This window comes from Mustela putorius, unplaced genomic scaffold (genome assembly GCF_011764305.1).
Source record: "Mustela putorius furo isolate JIRA1106 unplaced genomic scaffold, ASM1176430v1.1 tig00003836_pilon_pilon_pilon, whole genome shotgun sequence".
NCBI classification, from domain to species: Eukaryota; Metazoa; Chordata; class Mammalia; order Carnivora; family Mustelidae; genus Mustela; species Mustela putorius.
The window spans coordinates 19103870-19130866 of NW_025421989.1; the positions used below are offsets into that span (position 1 = coordinate 19103870).

General features: G+C 44.6%; 1 protein-coding gene across 2 annotated transcripts; it reads right to left on the reverse strand.

Moving 5' to 3' along the window:
* Positions 1–1165: 1165 nt before the first annotated feature.
* Positions 1166–26626, reverse strand: ACOT9 (acyl-CoA thioesterase 9). 2 transcript variants are annotated; one of them, XM_004769175.3, is made up of 16 exons: positions 26076–26623; positions 22858–22955; positions 21110–21136; positions 20427–20472; positions 17851–18021; positions 17551–17588; positions 13442–13525; positions 12931–13034; positions 7400–7473; positions 3853–3920; positions 3206–3317; positions 2947–3037; positions 2690–2775; positions 2193–2280; positions 1894–2044; positions 1166–1472 (listed from the first exon to the last, which is right to left on the reverse strand). In XM_004769175.3, the coding sequence occupies exons 1-16, from the start codon at positions 26093–26095 to the stop codon at positions 1384–1386; spliced, it is 1347 nt and encodes a 448-aa protein (XP_004769232.1). In that variant the 5' UTR covers positions 26096–26623; the 3' UTR covers positions 1166–1383. The 2 variants fall into 2 exon arrangements, with proteins under 2 accessions (XP_004769232.1, XP_004769233.1); XM_004769176.3 differs by lacking the exon at positions 21110–21136 and having other exon boundaries at positions 26076–26626.
* Between the last annotated feature and the right edge of the window lie 371 nt (positions 26627–26997).

The following is a 26997-nucleotide window of genomic DNA, read 5'->3' on the forward strand; positions in this document are numbered from 1 at the left end:
TGCCTGGGTGGCTCAGTGGGTTGAGCTGCTGCCTTCGGCTCGGGTCATGATCTCGGGGTCCTGGGATCGAGTCCCGCATCGGGCTCTCTGCTCAGCGGGGAGCCTGCTTCCTCCTCTCTCTATCTGCCTGCTTCTCTGCCTACTTGTGATCTCTCTGTCAAATAAATAAATAGATTCTTTAAAAAAAATAAAATAAAAGAAAGAAAGCACTTGAGCTAATTCTGTGACAGAACCAAGTTCGTGATCGCTGATCCCCAGCCCACACTGAGGACTGCTTCCTTCTTAGGAGCACTTGCTCAGGGAGGACTCTTCTGTGCGGCCTGGGTTTTGTCTCTTCCGGACTCAGCCAACCTCCTGTTCCATCCAGGAAGACACTGTCTTGGCTAGACTCATGGGAATACCTCCCTTTGGGTTCCTAGGTGACACTGTGATACTGGACACGGACTTCCTTGCTGGATTCCCAGGAAGCAGTAGATTGTTCTGGTTAAGAGTGCTCACCACCTGGCTCTTACTAGCTGTGGGGCCGTAAGCAAGTTACTTAACGTCTCTGTGCTTCAGTTTCCTGAGTGGACTGAACTGATGGGGTTCCAGAACCTACCTCTAGCGTTGGTGGGAAAATAAATGAGCAAATACATGTCAAGTGCTTCAGACAGTGCCGTAGCACAGGGGCAAGCGTTCGGTAAGCATCTGCAGCTGTTATTATTACTGTTCTGTTTTTGAATCAGATACATCCTGGCCAGCCCCTGGCCGAGTGTGCTGAAGAGCTGCCTGGCAAACGGAAGAATGAACATGTGGGTTCTGTGTGTCGTCATGTGCGTCCTCTCTGAACACCTCTTCTTGGTACGGCTTTAGATCTAAAGCTTCCCACAGATCCTTCCAAATGCCTTACCTTTTGTTGGATCCCTTCCCCAACTCTTCTTCTGCCCTCTGCTAACAACAAAAGCTGGGAAGCAGAGGGAGGCAAAACACAGAGGAATCCTGTCGAGTTGACAGGATTTAGACAACACAGGGCAACTGCAAGGCCAGGCTTAAGGAATGCCCTCCAAATACCTTGGCAGGAAAGAGCACATACGGATATTTTGTGATACATGTAAGAAAGGAATTTTTCCAACCGCGTATAAAGACATTCTGCCCTAATTTCTTTACCACACTGGAGGCAACATGGTAGGGTCATGATTTAAACTGTCTGGAGAGTATTTATTGTTTAATAACTCCTCCTCCCTCTGCCCCACCCAGCTACCCTCTCGTGTACTTTCTGATCATCCTAAAGGCTGAATCCATTCTTCTTTCTGGAGGAGGAGAATAAACGCAGAAACACGTCATCAGGCCTCCGTTGGGCACTATGTCCGTGTGGAGAGTCGCTCTTCAACAAGTACAGTTTTCCTAGGGCTCCACAAGGTAGTTCTTCCTCAAGTTCACCGGTATGCTCATGGAATCAAAATGCCGCTTCCCATCTAAATACAACATGGACTCTGAAACACAGAAGAGAGAATCGTGAAGAAACCCGTAGAACCTTACAGAATTATTGAACAAACATGAGACTACTTGAGAACATGAGGCCAGCAACGAGCGTGCAAACGTGACACTGGGCACGCCCTGTGGGGCCAGGGCCAGGGCCGTGCAAGGCTCCTGAGGGAGCGGGCCTCCACTTGCGCCCCTCTCCTTGGGCTCCACCAGTCTCTGACCACCACCAGCGCCGACCCCTCAGACAACGGCCAGCCCGGGCAGAGCAGTGACAGCCACTGGCAGGCAGCAGCCCCTCAAAAGCACGATCTTCTAAAAATATGTTCCTGAGCTAACAGGCAAAGGTACACATCCCACACAATTTCAAAGAAGGAAAATGTCTTTGAAAGTTCTTCCATTCATTAGGGACAAGCAGACACCGCCACTCACCTCCGTATGTTCTGGGGAAAACCAAGGGCACTTCTTTTTCGGACATGAACGTGAAATGAAAGACATTGGTGGTCATATGCTCTTTACTCTCAAGAGAGGCCACTTCACTGTGTACTCGGACTTGAATGTACTTGTCCTGAGTAAAGCAAACCTAGGAGATGTAGACATGACAGTCACTCAAGTGCATTCGCGAGGCGGGGAAAGGCAGTCATAAGATAAATGGTGGCTTTAGAAAAACAAACTTCTCTTCTAGGCCTAAACAATAAAAAATTGTTTTTTGCCTGTCATCGCACACCTACCTGCGAAGACAGAAACAGCAACGATCCAACATCCACGGGTTTTTGAAACATGATATCGTCCACTGCTACTACAAATGGTCGGGAGCCACTAACGGAAAAAGGCAGAACTGGGGTCAACCACAAAATCCACGTGATCTCTATTTCTCCCCTAACAAGGAGCTGAAGCAAAATTTCAATGATCAAAGAATAAACCTAGGGAAGGCGGAAATAATCGTACCAGTAAGCAATGGTAAGCGAGGGTCCTGAGACCAGACCACCCCTCTACCTCTTCCCTTCTCACTGCCATCACCTCTTCTCCGGTCTTGAATGTACTAAGTGACAAAGGCAGAGCAAGAGCCTTTGAAAAAGTAACACCAAAGGTAGGTGGGATCACTGTAATGTGTATCTAATAACAGAGCACATGCCCCAACACATCCAGACTGGGCCAAAATGTTTCAATTCAAGGGGGCAGTACACATTGCTTCTCAAAGGTTACAACCACCTTCCCCCCAACTCACCCAAAGTTACAGGCAGTAGCCCATCCAAGTTCATATGCTTTCCTCATAAGGAAACCACCAAAGATCCGATTGAAAATGTTGCGCTCCTATGAGACATAAAAAACGGCTGAACATACACAAGCTCACGGCCACCCTCAAAGACAGAAGAAAGAACAATGCTGCGGAACGGAGGTCAGTTTAAAGGTGTGTCAGATTTTACGTGAGAACCACGAATGCGAGTTATCCTATTTAAAGGATTTTTCATTAACTTACAATACCTGCGGGTGGCAAACTTCCAAGCTCTTCAGTTTTGAATTCTCCATCCACACTGCGTTGGGGGGCAAAACTCGACTTTGAAAACTTACAGTCCTGTACAAACAAACAGAGATTTGGTAAACCCTCTTGAAAGGCCAGAGTTTTACTGATGAAAAGTACAATATATGCAAACAACTCCCAGCATGCCGAGGCAGGCCTAACTGTGGAGAGGGCCAAAGTTTAAATGCTTTCACAACCTGCAATCTCACCATGCTAACTTACTTTGGATCCAGCGTGTTAAGAAACATCTCGTGGATGGTAGTCCTCTCCTCAGCACTGGGAGCCATTTTCAGTAATGACTTGGCACTGAAGGCGACCCTTCTCCCCTTGTTCACTGGAACACAGGACAATAAGGAGCTACGATCGGGGTAGGGGTCACACTACAGCACTGGGGTTCCTGACCTGCGCTGCGCTGGACCCTACAAAGGGAACATTTCCAGATTTTGTAAAGCCCACGGGCAATTATACACATATCCCAGAGTAGGCTGCTGAGGCTACGTAAGCTGTCCGGCGACTCTTGGCTTCCGGGAGGAAGCTGCACCGGCTCAGGTGGGGCCAATTAAAGACAAAATGGAAAGACCATCCTGGCCTAGACCCCTGCCCAGCAGTTATCTCACTGATCCATTTATTACAAAATGAGAAAGCAAATTCTTTCATTTAGTGAATATTGTCTAATTGATAAAACTGTTCTAACTGAGGACTCCAGTGGGAAAAAAAAATAAGGTATTTTTGATTTCAATAAATTCCTGGCATGAGAGAGACACGTGACCGCCATGAGGAGTCCATCCGTACTCTTCCATAACCTCCTCTGCAGTATAGTTAATGGGCTTTTTAAACTGTATCTTTACATTATAAACAAATTAATATACATTCTCCTTGTCTAAAGAGCTCTTCTTCCTCTGGGCTTTCAGGGATGAGTGGATTTACAAATGCCGGCCTAAAGAGAAGAAAAGAAAAGATTACAGTTTAAGAGGTGTCATAACCCAGTAAATATGGAAGGTGACCAATTACCCATTCATTTCAAGAAGTCTTTGCTGCTGGTCTTGGGTAATGCTGCCTGACTGCTTCCCTAATAACTCTGGAACAACTGAGGAGCTTTCCGGTCATGAACTAGTCTGTACACTAGAAAGTTCACATTTATAAAAAGGATACCACCTCTCCCTGAAAAATTTCACCTGATCGCAGTAACGAGGAAACAGCCAAAAATAGGCTGTAGAACATTCTACAGGACACCTGGCCTGGACTCTTCAAAGAATGCCAGTGTCCTGGGGTGCCTGGGTGGCTCAGTGGGTTAAAGCCTCTGCCTTCGGCTCAGGTCATGATCCCAGGGTCCTGGGATCGGGCCCCGCATGGCCGGAAGCCTGCTTCCCTTCCTCTCGCTCTGCCTGTCTCTCTGCCTACTTGTGATCTCTGTCTGTCAAATAAATAAAATTTAAAAAAAAAGAATGCCAATGTCCTTAATATCCGGTGGTGGGTATTAAGGAGGGCACGGATCACACAGAGCACTGCGCGTTATACGCAAACAGTGAATCATGGAACACTACAGCAAAAACTGATGATGTGCTGTACAGTGACCATAATAAAAACCAAATAAAATAAAAAATGTCAACATCTTAAAAGACAGAAAATGGCAAGGGGGCTCTTTAAAAAAAAACAAGCAAACATGTTAACCACATGCAGTACATGATCCTTGATCAGATCCTGACTCAGGGGGAAAGGCTATAAAACTAGGGACAAGTGGCAAAGTGTGAATGTGGGTCGTACATTAGATAGCGCCACTATACCATTTCAATTTCTGGCTATAATAAAGGCATCGAGGTTATGTAGCAGAATGACCTTATTATCAGGAGGTACGGGCTAAAGCATCTACAGAAGTAGTCTCAAAACTTACTTTCAAGTGATTCAGGGAGAGAGTGTCCATGTGTGTACTCAGAGTGAGAGGGCCATAGAATAAGGCTGGTGGTAAAACATTAATCGGTGACTTTAGCTGAAGCCCCATCGGTGCTCACTGCATTATCCTAGCTCTCTACAGGTGGCAAATTTCTCAAAATGGAAACAAAGATACTGAAATGGCAGCTCGGAAAATTCAAAAGCATCATCTGCAAGAGAGTTTAAATCCAGCCCTTTCCAGGGTTGGCAAGGAGGCCCAGGCCGGCGAGCAGCAGCAGGTCAGCCGGGCTGCTGGGAGGCGTGAAGAGCCGCGGGCTGCATTCTACGCTCACACCAGTCACCAGAGGACGCTTTGATCCTAACTCACTCTTCAAGTCAGCTCTCCATGCAGCAGGAAAGGTTTCTCGCTGCAGACTCCTTCAAATTTCTAACACAAATCAGACTCCCCACAGGCCCCTAGACTGTCCTGTACCCACAGCAAGCCCATTCCATTCCCTCCCACCCCAGCACCAGTGTTTCTCTGTTTCAACGTCTTGGGTATGACTCCTGTTAGGAACCAAAAATACACCTTAAAAGGAAGAAAGTATAAAGCCAAAGAAGTTAAAATCTGTAAAGTTCAATCTGACTTGGAATTGATGGTATAAACTCACGACACTGGGCGTGTGTTTGTTGCTATTTAACACTCATCCTAGCTCTGTCCACTGAAAACGTGTAGAGACAATGACAAGAAACAACATACAGTTCTTATGCCTGGATTCTGGTTTCTGAATACCAGTGCTCGCTGAGAGGAAACCTTGGCCTCCGTGGAGAAATGGCTGATTCCGGGCCCGAGGCAGGAAATGTGTTAGATGAGCCCAAATATCCCACTGTACCAGAGAACAGGAAGACTAGAGGGGAAATATGAAAAGGGCTCTTCACAGAAGCAAGCTTAAAGGGGGTCCTACTGCACAAAGATGGTACACTCTGAGCCCAGGAAGAACAAGGGCTGCAACTTACGTCCATACCATTAAAATCCATGAATTCACAATGACGCTTTTTTAAAAAAGCCAAAAAGTAGACAAGCCATGTCATCACTAGCTAGTCAAGCAACCCATTACTTGGAAAATGTGTAAATAAAGGGCAAGAATGAAACATTAATCCTGACTTTCCTTTACAAATCAAACTGCCCTAGTTAACAAAGGAAGGTTCTTCTTTCCAGAACTCCAGGTAGTAAATATAGGAGGAAAGACAGGATTTACCTTAATGATTAAAGCAATGATCAGCAATGGACATTCAAAGCACTGAAAGAAGGGGCGCCTGGGTGGCTCAGTGGATTAAAGCATCTGCCTTTGGCTCAGGTCATGATCCCAGGGTCCTGGGATCGAGCCCCAAGTCAGGCTCTCTGCTTGGCAGGGAGCCTGCTTCCCCCCCTTCTCTCTGCCTGTCTCTCTGCCTACTTGTGATCTCTGTCTGTCAAATAAATAATAAATAAAATCTTTATTTTAAAAAGGCACTGAAAGAAGACAGGGAGCTAGCTATTCACATGGTGACAAAGTACACTCTGGGAATATCCTGTACCCCACTAGGACCTGTAGATTATTGCTTATCACAAGAGGATCAAGTGAGCCCTCCAATGAAAAGGTCAGTTCGGTCACCACTGATCCGCCACACGCCAATCTCGGCATCACTACGTGCAGGACAACCTGTACCTGACTTGATACGTGAGATTCATTACAATTTTGAGATACATAGATCTCATCACCTACAAGATGCTCTCATTAAATAAGCTGAACCTGAAACTGATCAAAACTTTAGATCTAACTTCAGTTTACAGAAAATACTAGGGATACAGAAATAAGTGGGGGGAAAAAAAACACCATGAGGGAGCCACGAGACAAATCCAGAAAGCTGGACACTGTACAGAAGAACCCATCTGGCCTTTCAACAAGTTGATATGAAACACTCAGGGGGCAACAAGGACACATAACTGTTCTGGATTAAAAAGCCTTAAAAGATCATACAATTCTGTGAATACACTAAGAGTCATTAAACGGTACCCTTTCAATAGGTGAATTGTATGGTATGTGAATTATATCTCGATAAAGCTATAATAAAAATAAAAGGCTTAATAGACATAAAAATCAAATATAGTGCCTGAACTTTGTTTGGATCCTGAGTTGAACAGATCATTAAAAAGATATCTGGGGAAAACTGAATATGCATTAGCCATGAGAATATATTACAAACTTACTTTTATTTTTGTTAGGCACTCTAATGGTAATGTATTTTTCTTAGGAAAATATCCTCATCTCTAAAGTGATCCCTACACAAAAGTATTCAGAGTGAAAGGTCATTATGTCTAGGATTTGCTTTAAAATATAACCAAATAATATAATTTGGAAAAACAGATGAAGCAAATATGGCAAAAAACGTTTGAAAATTCTAAGTCTAGTTGATGGGTATATGGAAATTCATTATAGTCTTCTCTCTAGTTTTAGGTCTCTTTGAAATTTTCAAAACAAAGAATTAGGAAAAAAGAGAAATTACCCTTTATTTTCAGAATCACGAGCCACCATTACAAATGTCGCATCCAGAACGGGACAAAATTCATTGCCATGTAACTAAAGAACAATGGAAAGAAAATACAGATGTAAGAAATGCATTTACTGGAAAGACCTGCTGCAACTCTAACAGCTAGCCCGCATGCTTTGAAAAGGCTGCAATTAGAAAAAAGCGCGTTCATTAACCACTATTTGCTGAGCTGCCAGGCACAGAACTAAGCTCTGGGTGAAAGGCAGCAAGACCAAGGAGCCTGTGGTTGTGAGAGAGGAGAAAGACTTCCTAACATTCAAACAGGATCCATGCGAGAAGGGCTGGGATGACCATGACCCACAGGCTCTGGAACCACACGTGACTGAGACTCAAGGGCAAGGGTCACAGAGGGACCGGCCCCATCAGCATCATGGGACTGTCCGGCAGCGCGCAGGATTCTGCGTTCTCCGCGCCTGCCCGTCCTCACGAAGGCACACAGAGCCAGGTGAAGGGCCCTCTGCTCCCACAGATGTCAGTGTTTTCAGTGGCCAATGACCAGCCCGTATGGCTTTCCTTAGCTGAGCCCGGGGGCTCCCAAGAAAGGGTGAGGATCAGTGACAATTCTGTGGATGAAGTGAGACATGTACAATGCACAAGGCTTTGAGGTTTTAAGGCATTTCTTAGCCTCTAGGGGTCTGTACTTGCAGGAAGGTTATGCCGTTTAGTCCCATCATCAGCTGGGGGTGTGCCAGGCTCGCTCGTCAATAGACCTCACCCCTCATCCTCCTCCCTGTGCCCGTTCAGGCCCCATCACCCTCCCCCGCGACCTTCTTCCCGCATCTGCTCTAAGCCTGCGGGCACTACATATAAAGCCTTCCACAACACGGCCCAGATTCCTTTCTGGCTGTCCACCAAACACCCGCCTCACACCTGCTCCTTTTGCCCTAGCCACCACTGACAACTTGGGAGGTCCTGGAACGAACTGTGCTAGTGAACCTGTCCTGTCCATGCCCGTGCCTGATGCCTTCGTCACAGCCGCCCTCCTCAGGACACTCCTCCCCAGGCAGAGGTCACCATTCCCTCCTTGGTTTGCTACAAGAATGGAAACGAAATCCTCCCCTGAAAGTGGTTCTCAACACAACAGATGGGTACCACCCCTGCTGGGAGTGTCTGGATATGTGTCGAAGAGGTTTTTGGTAGTCACATGACTTGAGGGACATCACTAACGGGGCAGGGGTAACCAAGGAGCTAAACACCTCACAACGCAGGGGACTGTCCTGCATAACTTCCTACGTGCAATGCCAAGAGCGTCCCTGTGGAGAAACACTGTACGACGCTTCACTACTACAGAGCCTCCCCGATTCACAGTGAGATTATATGCCAACAAACCCACCCTAAGACGCAAATGTCATTAAGTCGAATACACATGACCTACAGAACGTCACAGCCTAGCCTAGCCTACTGGAAGCGTGCTCAAGAACACTGACGTTCGCCTACGGCTGCGCAGAATCATCCAACACAAAGCTATTTTATAACAAAGCACTGACTACCTCAGGTCATTTATTGAATACTGTCCTGAAAGGAAACACGGAATGGCTGCCCGGGGACAGTCGCGTTGCAAGTGTACGAGTCATCTCTTCTCACCATCACGTGGCTGCAGGGGAGCGGCAGCTTGCAGTGGCTGCTTTGTTGCCTATAACTCGCCCAGGAGGAGATCAAAATTCAAACTTCAAAGTACAGTTTCTACTGAACACTGTTTCACACCATCGTAAAGCTGAAAAATCAGACCATCCTAAGTTGGGGGCCGTGTATCACGGTCATTTACATACGTGGTGGAGTCCCTCGCAGCAGGCACACCCTGAGGACCAAGACCATTTTCGCTCATGTCTGCATCTCTAGCACCGAGCACAAGCACCGGCAGAGAGCAGATAATTGCTGATGTATGCATCAGGGCAGAAAATGATTGAGTATTACTAGACTGTAAACTCTAAGAGAATGAAACTTTGTTTAGCTCACCGCCGCATGCCTAGCACAGAAGAGGCCCTCCAGAAGCCATGGCTAAGGGAACAACACATGAATGGATGTCAGGAGGTGAGCTGGCCGACTCATGCCCAGATGCTGTTCTGAAGACATGTATAGCCTAGCAGAGGAGAAACAGATGTGTTCATATGCAGCTCGGTGGAGAAGAGGCGCCAGGAGAAAGGTTCAGAGCAGGGGTGGTGGGGAAGGAGGCATGGGGACGGGACAGGGGCTGCGACCCGGGCATGAGGGGGTCTGGGAGCACAGGCGGAATGCGGATCTGTGGAGCCAGTGCACGAGGACATCAGGCCAAGAAGAAAGCATAAGCAATGATACTCATCCAACCCACAGTTCAAGGTACGTGTTACCAGAAGGAACACCTGCTAGGGCCAAACATCGAGAATGCAAAAATGAACAACGCTCTACTCTTAAGAGGTTCAAAATGCCCCGCAGCAAGCTCTAGGAAGGTATATAAATGCGAAGTTGCTGCAAGCATGGTTGTGGAGCTCATTGATGGAGCGCCTTGGATCCTAACTAGTCCGAAGAGTTTAGATTGTAATGCACAGAGAACGGTCACAGAAGGTTTTTGAGAAGGAAAGCGAGGTGATTTGAGGTCGGCTCTGGAAGGTCGAACTGGTCCCTCAACAGAGGGAGCACAGACTGCAGCAGGGAAGCTCACTGACCAGGCCCCTCCCTGGGCTTCATTCAAGGCCTCGCTGCCTCTTGTGGGACAAGAACGAAGTCTGGTGAGCTGTTCTGGGTGATGAATTTGTAAGACTTGCCACAAGGCTGTGGAGGTGAAGGTGAGAATCGAGGAGGATCAGGGCTGCAGAAGAAACTGAGGTGCTCAGTTTCTAACACGCTGGATTTGAGGCAGCAGGAGCACACGCAGGGGCAGAGATGTAACAGGCGCTCGGAAGATAGGTCTGAAGGTCAATCCCAGAAAAGACTTGGGACCACCTCCACAGGAGCGATAACAAATTAACATTACTGCCAACGTGGCATTAGTGCTCACTGTGTGACAGGCAATTCTACCAAGTAATTAAGACAGTTGGGTTGTTTTTTTATTCATACTTACCAAACAATATAACACGGTACTGTTTCCATGCTACACTTGAGAAAACAGAAGCTCAGAGAAGGTACGTAATCTACCCACAGTCTCATGGCTAATAAGCAGCAGAGCTGGAATTTGAACCTACAGGTACCCAAACCAAAGGCAAAGCACCTACCACCAAGTTTCCTCTCTGGAACGGAAGGATCACTCAGCTCTTGAGTTATTAGCCAAAATGGCCAATGAGAAACACAAACTTAAAACAGAAGTTTGTACTTGTCTGGGCACCTGGGTGGCTCAGTGGGTTAAGCCGCTGCCTTCGACTCGGGTCATGATCTCAGGGTCCTGGGATCAAGCCCCATGGTCCTGGGATCAAGCCCCACATTGGGCTCTCTCCTCAGCGGGGAGCCTGCTTCCCTTCTTCTCTCTCTGCCTGCCTCTCTGCCTACTTGTGATCTCTGTCTCTCAAATAAATTTTTAAAAAAGTTTGTTCTTGTCTGACATTAATTTTCACTGGCTCTGTCCTCACAATAACTCCTGCTTCTCTTTTCAACCTATTTGGCCAAGATTCAAATTACCAAGAATCCTCCAAAAAGCAGAATGGACAGCAGGAATCAGAGCAGGAATCAACCATGAAAGTGGCTCAGTCAGATAAGTGTCCAACTCTTGGTTTCAGCTCAGGTCATGATCTCAGGGTCCTGGGATCAAGCCCCATGTCGGGCTCTGTGCTCAGTGTGGAGTCTGTTAAGATTCTCTGCCCCATAAATAAATAAATCTTTAAAAAAAATAAACAACACTCTCTGCTCACCAGGGAGCCTGCTTCCCCCTCTCTCTCTGCCTGCCTCTGCCTGTGATCTCTCTCTGTCAAATAAATAAATAAAATCTTAAAAAAAAAAACAGTGTGGACAAATCATAGCTATATCCCCTACGATCTGCATTTTGTTCTAAAAAATGTTAGTGTCAGTTATAGCAACATGGGAGTTAAAGAATCCAACTGCTTATATATAGCATCAAATAAAAAACTAAACTATTCTGATAAAACTTTAATTACTGCAGAGCAAGTTTCAGACTTTTCTGAAAGGTGAAATGCTTTATCATTCCAGAAGAGAAAAAATGAATCTGAATAATGGGCCTACTGAATACCTTGGCATAACTGAAGAAGCCATTCTTTTTGCCCCTTATTATTTCTTTTTGAGTAAAGTCGACACACACTGTTACATTAGCTTCAGGTGTACAACACAGTGAACAAGTTTATCCATTATGCTATGCTCACCATTCGTACTCTGAATTATCTGATTTCTGTGCTACTATCTTCTTTGAGGAACCTTTTCTGGTCAAATGTCTTTACTTCTTTATAATAACTACTCTGAATTCTGCTCATTAGAGGAGCTGTTCTTAACTGCTGTATTGGTCTAAGTGACTGTTACAGGTTGAACAGTGTTCTGGAAAAAGATATGAAGCCCTACACCTCAGTACCTGTGAACATGACTTTACTTGCATGTAGGATGAAGTCATACTAGAGTAAGGTGGGGTCTTACTCCAACATTACTGATGTTCTCGTAAGAAGAGGGGCACCTGGCTGGCTCATTCGGTAGAGCATGTGACTCTCAATATCGGGGTTGTAAGTTCGAGCCCCACGCTGGGCACAGAGATTACTTAATTAAAAAAAAAAAAAAAAAGAAGAGACATAGAGACACGAGAGGGAAAGAGTATATGGCATATATGGCAATGGAGGCAGAGATTGAAGTGTCAGAGCTGCAAGCCAAGGAACGCCAAGCACTGCCAGCAAACCACCAGAAGCAAGGAAGGATTCTCCCCCTACAAATGTTAGAGGGATCATGGTTCTGCTGAGGCCTTGATTTTGGACTTCTAGCTGCCAAGCGGCGAGACAATTTGTTTGAAGCCACCTACTTCGTGGTATTTTGTTACCACAGCCCGAGGACACTAACAGAGTGACCACTACCATTCATGCTTAATGGAACTCAGACTTGTGTGAATTCTCTGGGGTAAATAGCTATATGTGACTTAAAAGTAATACACACTGAACATAAACACTAAATAATGTGTCAGTCTTTACACAGGAGGAGGACCGTTAATAACCCACCATTTACTGGGTGCCTGGGTGGCTCAGTCAGTTGACCGTCCGACTCTAGATTTCGGCTCAGGTCATGATCTCAGGGTCCTGGGATGGAGCCCCCAGTCGGGCTCCGGACTCAGCAGGGAGCCTGCTTGAGAGTCTCTCTCCCCCTCCCCACATTCGCTTTCTCTTTCTCTCTCACTCTCTCTAAAAATAAATAAGTAAATCTAAAAAAAAAAAAATAACCCACCATCTGCATGACATGAACTTTCAATTATTTTTTTCTAGAAGTGGTGAGCTGTATACCTGTCCATTCACAGAGAGGTAAATACGCTTTTCTTTCACTAGGCCTGGCCGGTGGTGTTGGAACAAGCAGGCAAACTTTAGATGCATACACACCTGGAACATTTGCATCTTCACTTCCATGGATGTCTTCCCAACCCAGCTAACATGGCCACTGAACTTAATGTCCTGTTCTGGGCTTAAGCTCATCTTACACATATCTGCAAAACAGAAAATCAATCTGAGTTCAAACCATACCCAAAATTTTCTCTATTACAACTGGAAAATTTCACTTGAAATTCTGGCAAATTCTACCACATTTCCTTTTTTCTTTTTTTTTTTTTAGTCTTCAAAACCAAAATAACTTTTTTGACATACAAAAGAAATTCATGTATCTTTTGGAAAACTGCAGACAATGCAAAGAATATAAAAAATAAAATGGAATCGTGCAAAACCCTTCCACTCAAAGAATATAATAATAAATATGTATCTTGGAATACAGCATTCTAGACATTTTCCTTTATATATATACATAAAAATGCCCCCATAAAAGGAAAATATTTCCCTTAATTTCACCTCTTGTAATTACTGAGAATTCAAATTATGCTCAGAAAATAGTATCGCTTACCAATCTTATCCACCAGGGCTGTAACTATTGACAAAGGAGACATCTTAGCTTCATGAATTCTGGTGTGCATGTAGCATATAAGAACTATTAGAGAAAAGAACAAAATAAAGGAAAAATAAAATTATTTCTCAACATTTACAACTGATGCCCTGAAATTATCTTGTTTTGAAGACCCAACCCCCTATATCCCACTAGTGGTCTTATCGGAGGACCAAAGACTTTTCATACATTGAAGAGATTTGGGGATTCTCTAATCTAACTGCCCACTCAATTTTAGATTTGGTGAAGAAACCAAAGCCCAAAGCCCAAGCCTACCAGGTGTCCTGTTACCGCTGCACAGACGCGGTGCCTCAATTAGAGAAAGACCCCAGCACATGAGTCTGACAGCGTCAAACATCTTCAGAAAAGAGAAACAAATCACAAGGACTCAGCTATCTATTTTCCCTCTGATTCTTTCCTAATCATAAAGCAATTAATTCACTTAAGTTTTCCCTCCTTCCCCATAACACCCCTGACTCCTACACTGTGGCCGTGTACTTTCCATGTTTTCAATAAGCTTAGCGTGACTCTATGCGTCTTATAAATGACAACCCACTTAAAGTTGCATTATACTTCTGTGTTTGGTGGCCTCATTGCTTCCCCATGATTCATTCAAACTTGGATCAGTTACCCTCAGGGCCCAGGGTCTGCATCCTATAAATATTAGTTAAGTGAGAATAAATCCTTCCATCCATGCGCCTGCTAACGGATGCACTGGGGGAACGAGAGGATAAGGCAGGAAAGGCCATTTAAAAGCCTCTGTGGTGCTCATAAAATAAATCGTGTGTGGCTGACCTATGGCAGTACCAATGGAAATGAAAAGATCCTAGAGTTAAGAAGAAGGTACACTTGGCAAGAATTGTAATAACCCCAGGTCTTTAGCTCGCCTGAGTGAATATGGTACACCATTCACTGAAAAAGAGAATACAAGAAGAGTAGAATGGACTATTTTCAACATGTTAAATTTGAGAAGCCTATGGCATATCCACATGGAGATGTCCAGGAGGACAAATGGGTCTAGAATTCAGAAAAGCAAGGCAAGAAACGCAGCTTCCTAAGGATTCCCCATACTGAGAACAAGTAAAGCACTGGCAGTAAATGCGATCATTTATAGTGAGCGTACAGATAAGCAAGAAAGTGCAGAAGACAAAACCCTGGGCATAACCAACATTGAAAAGGTTACTAGTGAAAGAGGAACCCACAAAGGAGACTGGGAGAGAACAGCCAGAGAGGCAGGACGAAATGTCCCCAAAGCCCAAGGATGAGTTTGGCAATATTAGGAACCACAAAGGGATCAGGTAAGCCTTGGGCACCCATTAGATCATGAAATAAGGGGGCCAGTGGAGGGCTTGGCAAGAGCAGTTCAATGGCAAGGACGAGCAGAAGCCAAAACATGTGAGACTGCGAAGTAAACAGAAGTCAAGACATAAAGGAAATAAGAGCAAATGACTTTTTCTAACACGTTCCAGAAAGTTAGCTCTGAAGTGGGGGAGAAAGTTCGACAGTGTTGTAAGGGAGGGCGGCTTTACATAGTCTTCCTTGTAGGATGGAAGAACCTTGAACATGTTTATGAGCTGAAGGAAATGTGAACTTGAGAAAAGGCTTGAGATACGAGAAAGCATAGGTGATAAGGCAAATTGCTGGAAGAACTAGAAAGAACAGAATCAAGTCAACAGGTGAAAGGAACGAACATCAGCAGGAGCCAGGGAGCCCGATGTGGAGCTCGATCCCAGGACCCCAGGATCATGACCTGAGCCAAACGCAGACACTTAACTGACTGAGCCATCCAGGTGCCCCTGATCGGGTTTATTTAATCTGAAGGGACAAGCAGCTGGGTGTTAAGCCTAACAATGGACTTAATGTCTATATTGTAGAAGTCATTAGAGTCTTTCTTTAAATCCTTTCCCAACAGGTCAGTCCAAAAGTCATTATTAAGAGCAAGTAAGGTAGACCAGAGTAGGATGCTGAAGCCCAAATGGGGTCAGGAGGACATAAAGAAGGAGGCAACAAGAGCAGTGGCCCGGCATGTTGCAGGCTGCGCACAATGAGGACGGTGACCCTGCAGAAGGGGACCTAGGACGAATCCCAGTGAGATGAGGGGAGCATCCATGATGGGTCCGTGAGGGGATGGGGTGGCAGAGGTATGAAATTAGTTTCATGCAGCCGACACTGATCAAATAAGTAAATGGATTTAGAAAAAATGGAGCCAGCTGGAAATGGAATTACAAATACAAAAAGGGAAGAAATCAATGAACCTGCGGTGCTGAACCAGAATTGGAACTGTCAGCATGAACCCATCATTTTCATAGATGGATAAACAGACAGAGAGAAAAGCATAGATGTAAATGTATGTGCATGTGCATAGATTCCCCACCTCATCGACTGAAAGGGCATAGGAGCAGTGACACCCCAGCAGCGAGGACCACTCCCAGCACCGTTATCTTGGTTTCTAATTACCATTCTCCATCAAGAAGAACCAGAGCTCCTTGGAGCTTTGGCTGATTCTGGGACAAAGTCAGGGAAAATACAAATAAGCCTAGAATGTCTTCCTATGCCAGAAAGTGAGGACATGCTCAAAAGAATGACAGGGACACATCAAAAAAAAAAAGAAGAAGAAGAAAAGAAAGAAAGGAAAACACAAAAACACAGGCCAGTGTGAAAGGACTGGGACAGTCCCAGCCCAATCTGAGCACAAGAGATGAAAGTGACCTATCATAATCCACTCAATAAAATAGGAATCCTTGAGTCCATATAGAGTTTAAAATAATAAATTGGAGGTCTGATGAGAAATGGACTGTTTATAAGGTCTTAACTTACCTGCCTACCAGGTACGTATTCATTACAAAGGAGTATAGAGTAACTTTACAGTGAAGAAGTCTGGCTGAATAAAATTCCATCAGAAATGATGAGTACCCACCCTGTGCATCAGTGTGGACGGGACTGGAGGAGATTATGCTAAGTGAAGTAAGTCAAGCAGAGAAAGATAATTATCCTATGGTTTCATTCGGAGGACCATAGGGGAAGGGAGGGAAATCCAAAGGGGGAGAAATCAGAGAGAGATGAACCATGAGAGCCTATGGACACGGAGAAACAATGTGGGGGTTTCATGGGGGAGGGGTAACCAGGTGATGAGTATTCAGGAGGGCACGTGCTGTGATGAGCACTGGGTGTTATACTTAACTAATGAATCACTGAACACTGCATCAAGGACTAACTATGTACTATACGGTGGCTAGCTGAACATAATTAAAAAAAGAAGAAGAAGAAGAAGAAGCCTGGCAGACACCACCTTCAACAAGGAATCAGAGTTAACATCCCAGTGATGGGACAAATGAGACTATTGCACCAGTTGATGAGCTGCAGTAAGAACACACCATCGTTTCTGTGATGTTCCTGCCAAAGATGCAGGTCTCAAATCTAATCATGGGGAAGCATCAAATAAACTGAAATTGAGAGGAATTCCACAAAAGAATTTTTGCCTACCGCCTTCAAAAGTATCAAGGTCTTTGAGATCAGAGAAACACTGAGGAGCTGTTCTTGACACAACAACTAAATGCAACATGTGATTCAGAACTAGATCCTTTCTACTACAAAGGACCACTAGTGAAAGGTGAATGGGGTCCGAGGATTACAGAATCTCAAGGAGCAGGGTTAATTTCCAGATTTTGATGGCTTTATTGTGGTTAGGAAGGAGAACGTCCTTGTTTGTAAGAAAGACTAATGAAAACCACGGGGGTGATGGGTGAAGTCATTATCTTTCATGACTCAGAGAAGAACAATTCTTTGTCCTGTGCTAGCAACTTTCCCATAAATTTAAGACTTTTTGAAAAGTAATTAGAAAGAAGAATTAATGAGATTACAACTGTTAAACGGGAATCTACATTTTCAGGAAAAAAGTTATGACAATTCAGAGGTAACAGAGACTCTTCTTTTACTCCCCTTTTAGAATATCCTCATCTGTGCAAGCTAAAGAATTAAAAAGTCCCCTCCAGCCAAAGGATTCAATGTATATCTATAGAATTACTGAAATAGTAAATATCTATTTAGAAATACTAAAATAATACCAGTACCTCCTAAGCTGTCAAGGTCCTCAAGAATCCTGCCAAATCTGTGAAATAAAGACAACTGCGATTAAAGGAAAATCGTGATGATCATCCCTTAAAAAGGAAGAACAGTTCGGAGAGATGAAAGGTTCTCAAATTGATTGTGGTGACGGCTGCTTGACTCTCCGAATACCCTAAAAACCACAAAACTGCTCACTTTACATAACTGAGTAGTATGATATGGGAATTACATCTCAAAGTCACAGTGATTAAAGGAAATAAAATAAAAACAAATAAATGACAGCAATAAAAGGAGCACTGTGTTACCTTATGGTGTTTTGAACAGTCAAATATTTCTCTCGTAATTCAGGCTGACTACCCAAAGGCAAGAGAACCTCAATATAACTGTCTCTCATTCTCCTGGGCGGCAGTCCTTTCTGTGACTCGGCCAAAAAACTCTGAAGTAATTTTCTTTCCTCCATTGCTTTCACATGGTCTCTGAGAAGAAAGGATGCAAACTTCATGAAACACAGAGGCAGGGCTAGCCCACATGCCAGTGACATGCAAGCACACCAGACACTATCAAAGGAGGAAAACAAAGGTCTGGACCTACCTCGTCTGCTCTTCCTTCCCTCCCTCCCCACCTGACACGTGGTGGAATTTAAAATTTTCCGTTAAAATACCTTGGGCTTGTAGATTAAAAAAAACACTTATAAGTGATAGAGATACACCCAAACCAACCATATATTCTCTTCATCAAAATGTGTATTCAAAAAACAGAACATCTGACACTGAATTTAAAATGCAGCGATGGGGGACGCCAGGGTAGCTCAGTTGGTTGAGCCACTGCCTTCGGCTTGGGTCATGATCCCAGGGTCCTGGGATCGAGTCCCGCATCGGGCTCCTTGCTCAGTGGGGAGCCTGCTTCTCTCTCTGCCTCTGCCTGCCACTCTGCCTGCTTGAGTTCTCTCTCTCTCTCTGACAAATAAATAAATAAAATCTTTTATTTAAAAAAAATGCAGCGATGGACACAAACATGTGTATGGGCTAAAGAACACAGTGGCCATTGAACACCATATTCCCATTCCTCATCTTGACGATTCTTACATTCTCTGTGCCCCAGTTCGCTCGCTCGCTCGCTCGCTCTCTCTCTCTCTCTCTCTGCCTTCAATTTCAGAAGAGACAGAGGAAGAAAAATGGAGCATATCCAAAAGAAGTACAGAAAGCAGAGCAAAAGGTAAAGAGGAAGAGAACGTGAAAAGGAGACGGAAAGGGAAGAAAAAGAAGAGATAATTGAAGTGGGACAGGAGAGAGAGACAAGGGGATAGGAACCGGAAATGTTGACAATATCATTAGTTCAGATGTCTTTCTAAGTTTCACTTACAAGATATTATTGCCAGAAACTGTTAGCTTACCAAAAATAGAGGGGGTAAAGGAACAAGTTAAACGGCATCAGGTAAATCCTAAATACGGAACATTCTACAGGACAAATGGCTTGACCTCTTTAAAGTGAAGCTCACAGAAAAAAAAAAAAGGAGGGAGGGTAATTGTCTACTATTCCAGATTAGGGGAGACCAAAGAGCCATAACCACTAAAGGCAATATACAATCTTTTATTGGATCTTGGTATTTTTTTAAAAGCTTTAAAAGATATTTGAGGAATTACTATACATTACTATAAATTTGCATCTGTAAGAGAATATCCTGTTTGTTCAAGTTACATAATTGCTGATTTTGTTACACAAGAGTATTTATTTATTGGAGATACACGCTGAAGTGTCATACTATCATGATACCTATAATTTACTTAGAAATAGTTCAGCCAGGGGTGCCTACGTGGCTCAGGTCATGATCCTGGGGTCTTGGGATCGAGCCCCACATCAGGCTCCCCGCTCGGTAGGAAGCCAGCTTCTCCCTCTCCCACTCCCCCCACTTGTGTTCCCTTTCTCTGCATCTCTGCATCTCTCTCTGTCAAAGAAATAAATAAAATCTTTTAAAAAAAGAAATAGTGGAAAACCCTAAGTATCCAATCAAGATGGTAGGGACATAGGTATTCATTTTTTCTACTTTTCAGTAATTTGAAAATTTTCATATAAACAGTTAAAAAGAAGTCCTTAGGGCGCCTGGGTGGCTCAGTGGGTTAAAGCCTCTGCCTTCAGCTCAGGTCATGATCTCAGGGTCCTGGGATCGAGTCCCACATCGGGCTCTCTGCTCAGCGGGAGCCTGCTTCCTCCTCTCTCTCTCTCTGCCTGCCTCTCTGCCTACTTGTGATCTCTGCCTGTCAAATAAAGAAATAAAATATTAAAAAAAAGAAGTCCTTAGATAATTTCTACACCAACAATAAATTATTTTATGTCTAGTGACTGCTTTTTCTTTTTGTCTCATTTAGTCTCAAAATTTGGTACGCCAAAAAGGATATTATCTTATTTCACGGTGGGGAAGTACTCAGAGACCGGGTTAACTATGAACTGACAAGAAGCAATAAAAAGTCAGGATGCGTGAAAGAGAAAAACCAAGAAACTTGGGTTTAAGTCCCAAACCCTAATACTTAATCCTTCAGTCTCTCTGAGTTTCAGTTTCATCATCGGTAAAAAGGATAGGAATATATGCCATAAGCATGTCACAGGTTTTGCTGAGAACCAGTGAGGTAAAATACCGGAAAACACTGTGAAAAAGGCAGAGTGCGTATAAATCACGATATTTTATGACAACAGTACATCAAATGATGAGTATGTTGGAATGTTGGTCTTCTCCCCCCAAGTAAAAAAAAAAAAAAAAAAACCTCTCAACCCATTTCCGAACATGGGACCCCTTCCATCCCTACAATGAGACCACCAGCTGGGCCTAAATACAGCTTGCCTTGCCTATAGGGATAAAGAATGAATGACCACAAAGCGTGCTTACCTCCAGTTTGTGGATGCTCCTACGATCTCCCGCAACTTATCACGAACTAAAATAAAAATAAAGAGGTCACTCGAAGAAACAAAGAAAAATTGCAACTGGATTATGGCAATGAGTTCAAGAACTATGAAAAGCAGTTAATTAAAAAAAAAAAAAGAAAAGAAAAGCAGTTCATGTGCTCAAAAGCTTTAAAGAATGATTAATTTCCATTTAATGCCACAACAAACAGCTCAGGAAAGGGATCAAGCCTCTGCTTTCTAAAAACCTGAAACAACTATTGTCTCCTTAGAGCAAAAAAGAATGCTCTGGTGCCAATCACTGGGATTTATTTACACAAAAAAAAAGGGGTAACTCCAATCGTTCATCAGGTGGGGCAGTATCACAGTCAGTAGGAGCCCCTTTATGATGGAGATATTATGACCAAAATTGTCACCTCCTTTTAGGCAGTAATAGATCAGACTGCTTAGTGCAGGGACTAACACTGATAGCCAAGTCTCATTTTGATTTTTTATACTATCCTAAGTGTTAGAGAAGTTTAAGCCACAAAAATGAAGCAAAGACATAGATCAAGGAAAAGCAAAGAAAGCAATTTAATTTTAGTTAATGCTCAAAATGTGCAAGAGTGAATTAATGCCAAAAAGAATTAAGCACTTAAAAAAAAAGTTGATACGAATTACCACACACACCGTGATTCACATGTATAGGTGAACATGCTATATGGATAAAGAGAAAATAAATTAGATAAGCAGTGGAAATTAAAGACTAAAAAAATAAATCTATTTACATGCATTTATATAGGATTCATAAAATATATATTTTAGTTACAGGAAATTATAGCAATCCTTGGTCCTTCAATAACTAACTGATCAAAACAAAATAAGGTTAGATAAACATGTACTTTAATGAAAAATAGTTGATTTTTCTGTCAAACAGTTGTTATATGCCATAAATTTGGTAAAACTCTAATTACAACTAAATCATCAGGGTGCCTGGGTGCCTCAGTCGGTTAAGTGTCTGACTCTTGGTTTTGGCTCAGGTCATGATCTCAAGAGTTGTGAGATCGAACCCCACACTGGGCTCTGAGCTCAACCTGGAGTCTGCTTGGGATTCTCTCCCTCTCACTCTGTCCCTCCCCCTATGTTCTTGCGCTTTCGCTCTAAAATAAAAGAAATAAATAAACCTTTAAAAAAACAACTAAATCATAGAGAACTGCAAAATATACAGGCATACCCCATGTTATCGCATTTCACTTTATTGTCCCTTACAAATAGGATGTTTTTTACAAATTGAAATGTTGTGGCAACCCTGCATCAGTGCCATTTTTCCAACGGCATTTGGTCACTTCATGTCTCTGTGTCACATTTGGCAATTCTTGCAATATTTCAAACTTTTTCATAATGATTATATTTGTTATACGGATCTGTGACCAGTGAGCTTTGATGGTACTATTTTAATTGCTTTGATATGTACACTGTTTTTTAGACATAGCACTATCGCTAACAGACTACAGTGTAGTCTCTACAGTATCGTTAACAGACTACAATATAGGGTAAGCGTAACTTCTAAATGCACTGGGAAACCAACAAATTGATTTGACTCACTTTGTTGTGATCTTCACTTTATTGTGCTGGTCTGGAACTGAACCTGCAATATCTCTGAGGTATGCCTGTAACCACTAGGAGACTGGAGGGGACTGGAGGGTCAGAGGGAGAAGCAGACTCCCCACCAAGCAGGAAGCCCGATGCGGGACTCCATTCCAGGACTCCAGGATCATGACGAGAGCCAAAGGCAGTTGCCCAACCAACTGAGCCACCCAGGCGCCCCAACCAAGCAAGGATTAATAGCCTCTCTAACAAAACTATAGATTAGGAGCATTTAGTTGCTACAAATGAAGAGCCCATGACTTACTTATACAACAGGTGTCTTTTGTCCATGTTTTCCCCTTTAGTACTGATACAAGGAAGGTGGAAATCATTTACTGAAAGAGCTCCATCTCCCAGGCTCCCAGGAACAAAAGCTCCAAAATTCTGAATGTGGTTTCTACTGAAAACTATACTGATCATTTTATAAATGAGAAGTTTATGAAAGGTCTATCTTTAAGGTGGCACCTGGTGGCTCAGTTGGTTAAGCCACTACCTTCATGACTCAGGTCATGATCCCAGATATCCTGGGATCGAGTCCCATATCAGGTTTCCCCTGCTCTGCAGGGAGCCTGCTTCTCCTTCCCCTTCTGCCTGCCACTCCCCCTGTTTGTGCTCACTCTCTCTCTCTCTCCCCGTGTGTCAAATAAATAAATAAAATCTTTTTTAAAAAATCTACTTTTAGTATGTCTCATTTGTCCTAAACTACCTATCTATATGGCTCCCAAGTAAGACAGATTTGTTGTTTTTTTTTTTTAACCACGTGGGCCTAAAAGGTAAACACCCATGCTTACCTTCATGCATATGGATAACTCCTTTTTTCTCTGGATTCTGGGATCCTTGAGTCAATCTTCTGCCAGGAATAAGCAGCCCCTTGTTCAAGGAACAAAACCTACAAAACAAGATAAAACACACTGGACTAGGTTCCCCAGCTTCTAGGCAACCCCAAAAACCAGCCCCTCCTCCCAGAACACTTGGCCATCCCACATCCTTAGTATATACTTTCCTGTAAGGGTCTGTACTTATTTCTCCAGGGTATGTATATTTCCATATGATGCTATTCTATAAATCATCTCTCCAACTGGAGTAAACATTTCATGAGAGCAGAGAACAATTAGCTAACAATCTATAAAATAAATAAAAGATATCAGCCAGGTTTAATGGATCTACTCTTGCTTTTTTATTAACTTCAGAAGCCCAGAATCAATTTGGTAAACAGTTAAGTAAATTAATTATGAACGTTTATTATTAAACATGAACGTTTATTTTGTTCTTTATTCTCACACCATAAGCTAAAGCCAAATGTAAGTTAATCAATTTGAAAACAGAATTAGGGGCACCTGGGTGGCTCAGTGGGTTAAGGCCTCTCTCTGCCTTCAGCTCCGGTCATGATCCCAGGGTCCTGGAATCGAGCCCCCCATCAGGCTCTGTGCTCAGCAGGGAGCCTGCTTCCCCCTTTCTCTGTCTGCCTCTCTGCCTACTTGTGATCTCTGTCAAATAAATAAATAAAATCTTAAAAAAAAAGAGAGAAGAAAACAGAATTAGCCCTCTCCAGACTCAAAGAGAATATTTATTGAACTGGGGCAGAAATCTCCTAGTCCCCAAACAAAATAAAAACTATTGCCCAAATGTGCCTAGCCTAGTCTGCCAAAATAAGTTAAGTTGGTTTCAGTTCACTGTTTACGTGTTGACTCCTAATCGCTCACTATCACATCAGGAATAACACACATATAATATCAGAGATTAACAAAACAATCTCCTGAATGCACAGTTGAAGAAAGCAAGGCAGTGGAGAGGTCCAGAACCCCCAATACTGTTACTCATTCTAGTTCAAATTATTAGTAAACTCTTACTACCACATGCCAGGACAAGCAAGGACTAACACCCCACCACCCCCAAAAAAGTTTTTTCATCTGTAAAATGGGGTGGTTATAGTGCCTTATCCTATAGGACTGTCATAAGGAGAAAGAAGTTCACATACACACATGCGCGCATGAATGCATCTGCAGGAAGCTGTATTTTTCACAATCTCGGGCTACTTCTCTTTTACATATGCAGCACTGAGGTGGAGGGAGCGTAAGAATGGTTTCATCACTACCCAACACCTCAGTATCTCAGGGATATTGGTTTATCCCCTGATTAGCTCTCTGGAGTTTTACAGTGACATTCCTAGGTAGGCCTTTAGAAGAAACTGTCAAGAGCCTTTGAGACATTCAGGCCTGAGGACTCTGTGATTGAACTTTTCCAATGAAAGAAGATCAAGGAGGCCAATCTCTTCACGTCTTGCCTAGGAAGTCACCGAAGTCACCTACGGTGTGAGCAGAAGTGTCTTAGCTCTGTTCTGGGTCCCAAGCTTAGGGTAGGTGTCCAGGAAGAGTTTTCAGTACATTAACAGGCAATGCCACCACATACCCTGAACTCTGCGGAAATGCCTCAATTTAGAACCTGAACAAAGGTGACTCTTTGTTGAGTCTGGGGGGAGAAAAGAAGCTACAAAGACTGCCCACTTGTCAAATAACCTAATCATCTCAAACAGTCAGTACTCGTTGATGAACTCTTGCACTCACTGAACACTAACAGAGTACCTGCTTAAGCTTCAACAGAACTCACAAGAAAGGAACGCAGGTTTATGGGAGTTCAGGGCAAAGAAAGAGACCTCCAAGGCGGAGAGAAGATCAAACAAGGATTCCTTGGGGAAAGGCACATGGCAAGACCATGTAGCTTTTTTTTTTTTAATGAACACTGATTGATTGATTGATTGATTGATTGACAGAGAGAGCACCGCATGCAAAAGCAGGAGGAGCGGGAAAAGAAGAAACCAGACCCCCACTAAAAAGGGAGCTGGATGTGGGGCTTGATCCCAGGACCTCGAGATCACACCTGAGCCGAAGGCAGGCACTTAAGTGAGCCACCCAGATGCCCCAAAACTATGTAGCTTTGTGGAAGGCCCCTCCCATCATGTCCAATGTAACCTGAAGTCAACTGTGGCCCTTCCTGTAATGTAGCACTGTCTAAACAATGTTAACAAAGCTTTTATTTTTTAAGTTCTATGAAGGAGAGGGAGAGAACCTTTTTCAACCAATAGCAAGATCCATCAGGACAGTGAGTGAGTGAGAGAGAGAGAGAGAGAGAGAGAGAGAAATATCCACGATCCCTAAGAGAAATGATGGAGTTCAGGGTCAGCGCAAGTGTGGGCCACACTGAGTTGGTGGCACCTGTAGTGGGATGATTTCAAATGCTGTAACAGGGTAAGGCCCCTGGGGACCTTGCTAGGCACAAAGAATCTGGGGACAGCTGGAGTGCTCGGGTGCAAGGAGCTGGGGGAGAGCCAGACTTGTGCGAGAGTCTAAGCCCCTAGGCATTAAGTGGTCAAGCTGGCATGTGACACATACAAAAAAGCATCCTCCTTGTCCAAGTAGCCTAATCAAGTCCCCCACCTCGCGTCCTTGCTGCTCATTAGGTAAAATTTAGATGAGCACCAAAGGCCCTAGGCACACGGTCCTAGTGAGCTCCTGACAGCCCAAGAGGTACCCCGCAATCTCTGCACATATTAATCTCTGCGCACTTTACCCAGAGTCCAAGTGGTCAAGCACTTAACGCGAAAATGCTCTCCAAAGGAGGGCAAGGAGTTGGAAAGTTAAAGTGGAAACCTAAATGCGAGCTTTCCGGCAAGGGGCTAACTCCAAACCACACCCCTGATGAACACAGAGAAAGGAATTTCAAGGAACACCCAACTTCCTCCCTTAAAGTGCCGCTTCGCTTTTAATACCAAACTGCTCCAGAAGCCTTTATGTTGGAGGTCGCAGCGCCCCACCGTAAGCCAGACGGCAGCGGTCCGGGCGCGGTGGTGGAAGCCAGGGGCCCCTTCCCACCCAGGGCCCCCTTTCTGCCCCCAAACCAGCGCACGAGTCCCTGCAGCTGGCAGCCGGTTCCCTCCGCCCAGGCCCGCTAGCAGCCCGGAGCGCGAGCGTGAGCGACCCCAGGACGGCGACACGCCGGCCCCGTTACTTACCGCAGCGCCGCCCGCCTCATCGCGCTCTGCGGCCGCGTGCACCACCGGAGACCCGGGCCACGCGAGCCGGTCGGCGGGGGGAAGTCGAGGGACTAGAGAGCGCGAGCGCGGGCCCCGCCGTCGCTCCCCACGACCGCACCCTCACGGAGCAGCCGCCCGGGGGCGGAGCCTCGCTGCTCCGGGGTGGGGGCTCGCGGCGGCCCGGGGGTGGTGCGCGGCCCCTGCAGCCTCTGTCATTGGCGGGAAGCCGGAGTCGGTCGCGGGGGAGCTTCCCACTCAGTCGGCGGCGCCGGGCGTGTTGCCGCCCGGAGGACAGACCGATCCCCGCCATTATCGATGAAAGGCACCGCGCAGCACGGACAGTGTGACGTGGAGGCCAGGGGTCGTCGGAGCTTGTCTCCGTTATGGCACCGCGCCCTACGCCGCGCCATCTTGACCCCCATGCCTCGACTCCCGAGCTGTGGTTCTTGCCCTTAGCGGCGCGCCGGAATCTTCTGGGCAGCTTTCCAGAACCCTGCTGCCTGAGCCCCACCCTCTGGCGATTCCTCTATAGCTAGGAGTCGGCTCTGGTCTTCAGGACGCCTAAAGGCACCCCGAGGTGATGCTTACGTAAGCGAAGTTAGAAACCACTGACCTAAAGGGAAACAATCGTTTCTACGCTAATCTCGGCCTGCCCCCTAGTGTTTGAAAGTTGGAGATTTTGGCTGGCCCAGAGATTTCAAGGCCAGAATGAGTATGATTTTACCCTAAGACCTGATTCTCCATTTCATTCAGCGAATGCTTATTAAGCCGTGTGCAGTGCGCCAGACGCTGTTGAAGATGCTGGGGATGCAACAAAATAGACAAAAATCCCTGCCCTTAGGGGGCTTACTTTAGAAGGAAAACAAGTCAGCAAGTTAGCAAAGAAGATAATTTCAAACGT

What these genes read in the sequence shown, in the direction of transcription:
- ACOT9 (XM_004769175.3), bottom strand. Translation starts at nt 26,095, where the DNA reads ATGAGGCGGGCGGCGCTGCG. An exon ending in TGGAAGTTTGCCACCCGCAG is followed by an intron (nt 2,776 to 2,946) that starts GTATTGTAAGTT and finishes TATGTCTCATAG; the next exon opens with GAGCGCAACATTTTCAATCG. An exon ending in TGCTGTTTCTGTCTTCGCAG is followed by an intron (nt 2,045 to 2,192) that starts GTAGGTGTGCGA and finishes TACATCTCCTAG; the next exon opens with GTTTGCTTTACTCAGGACAA.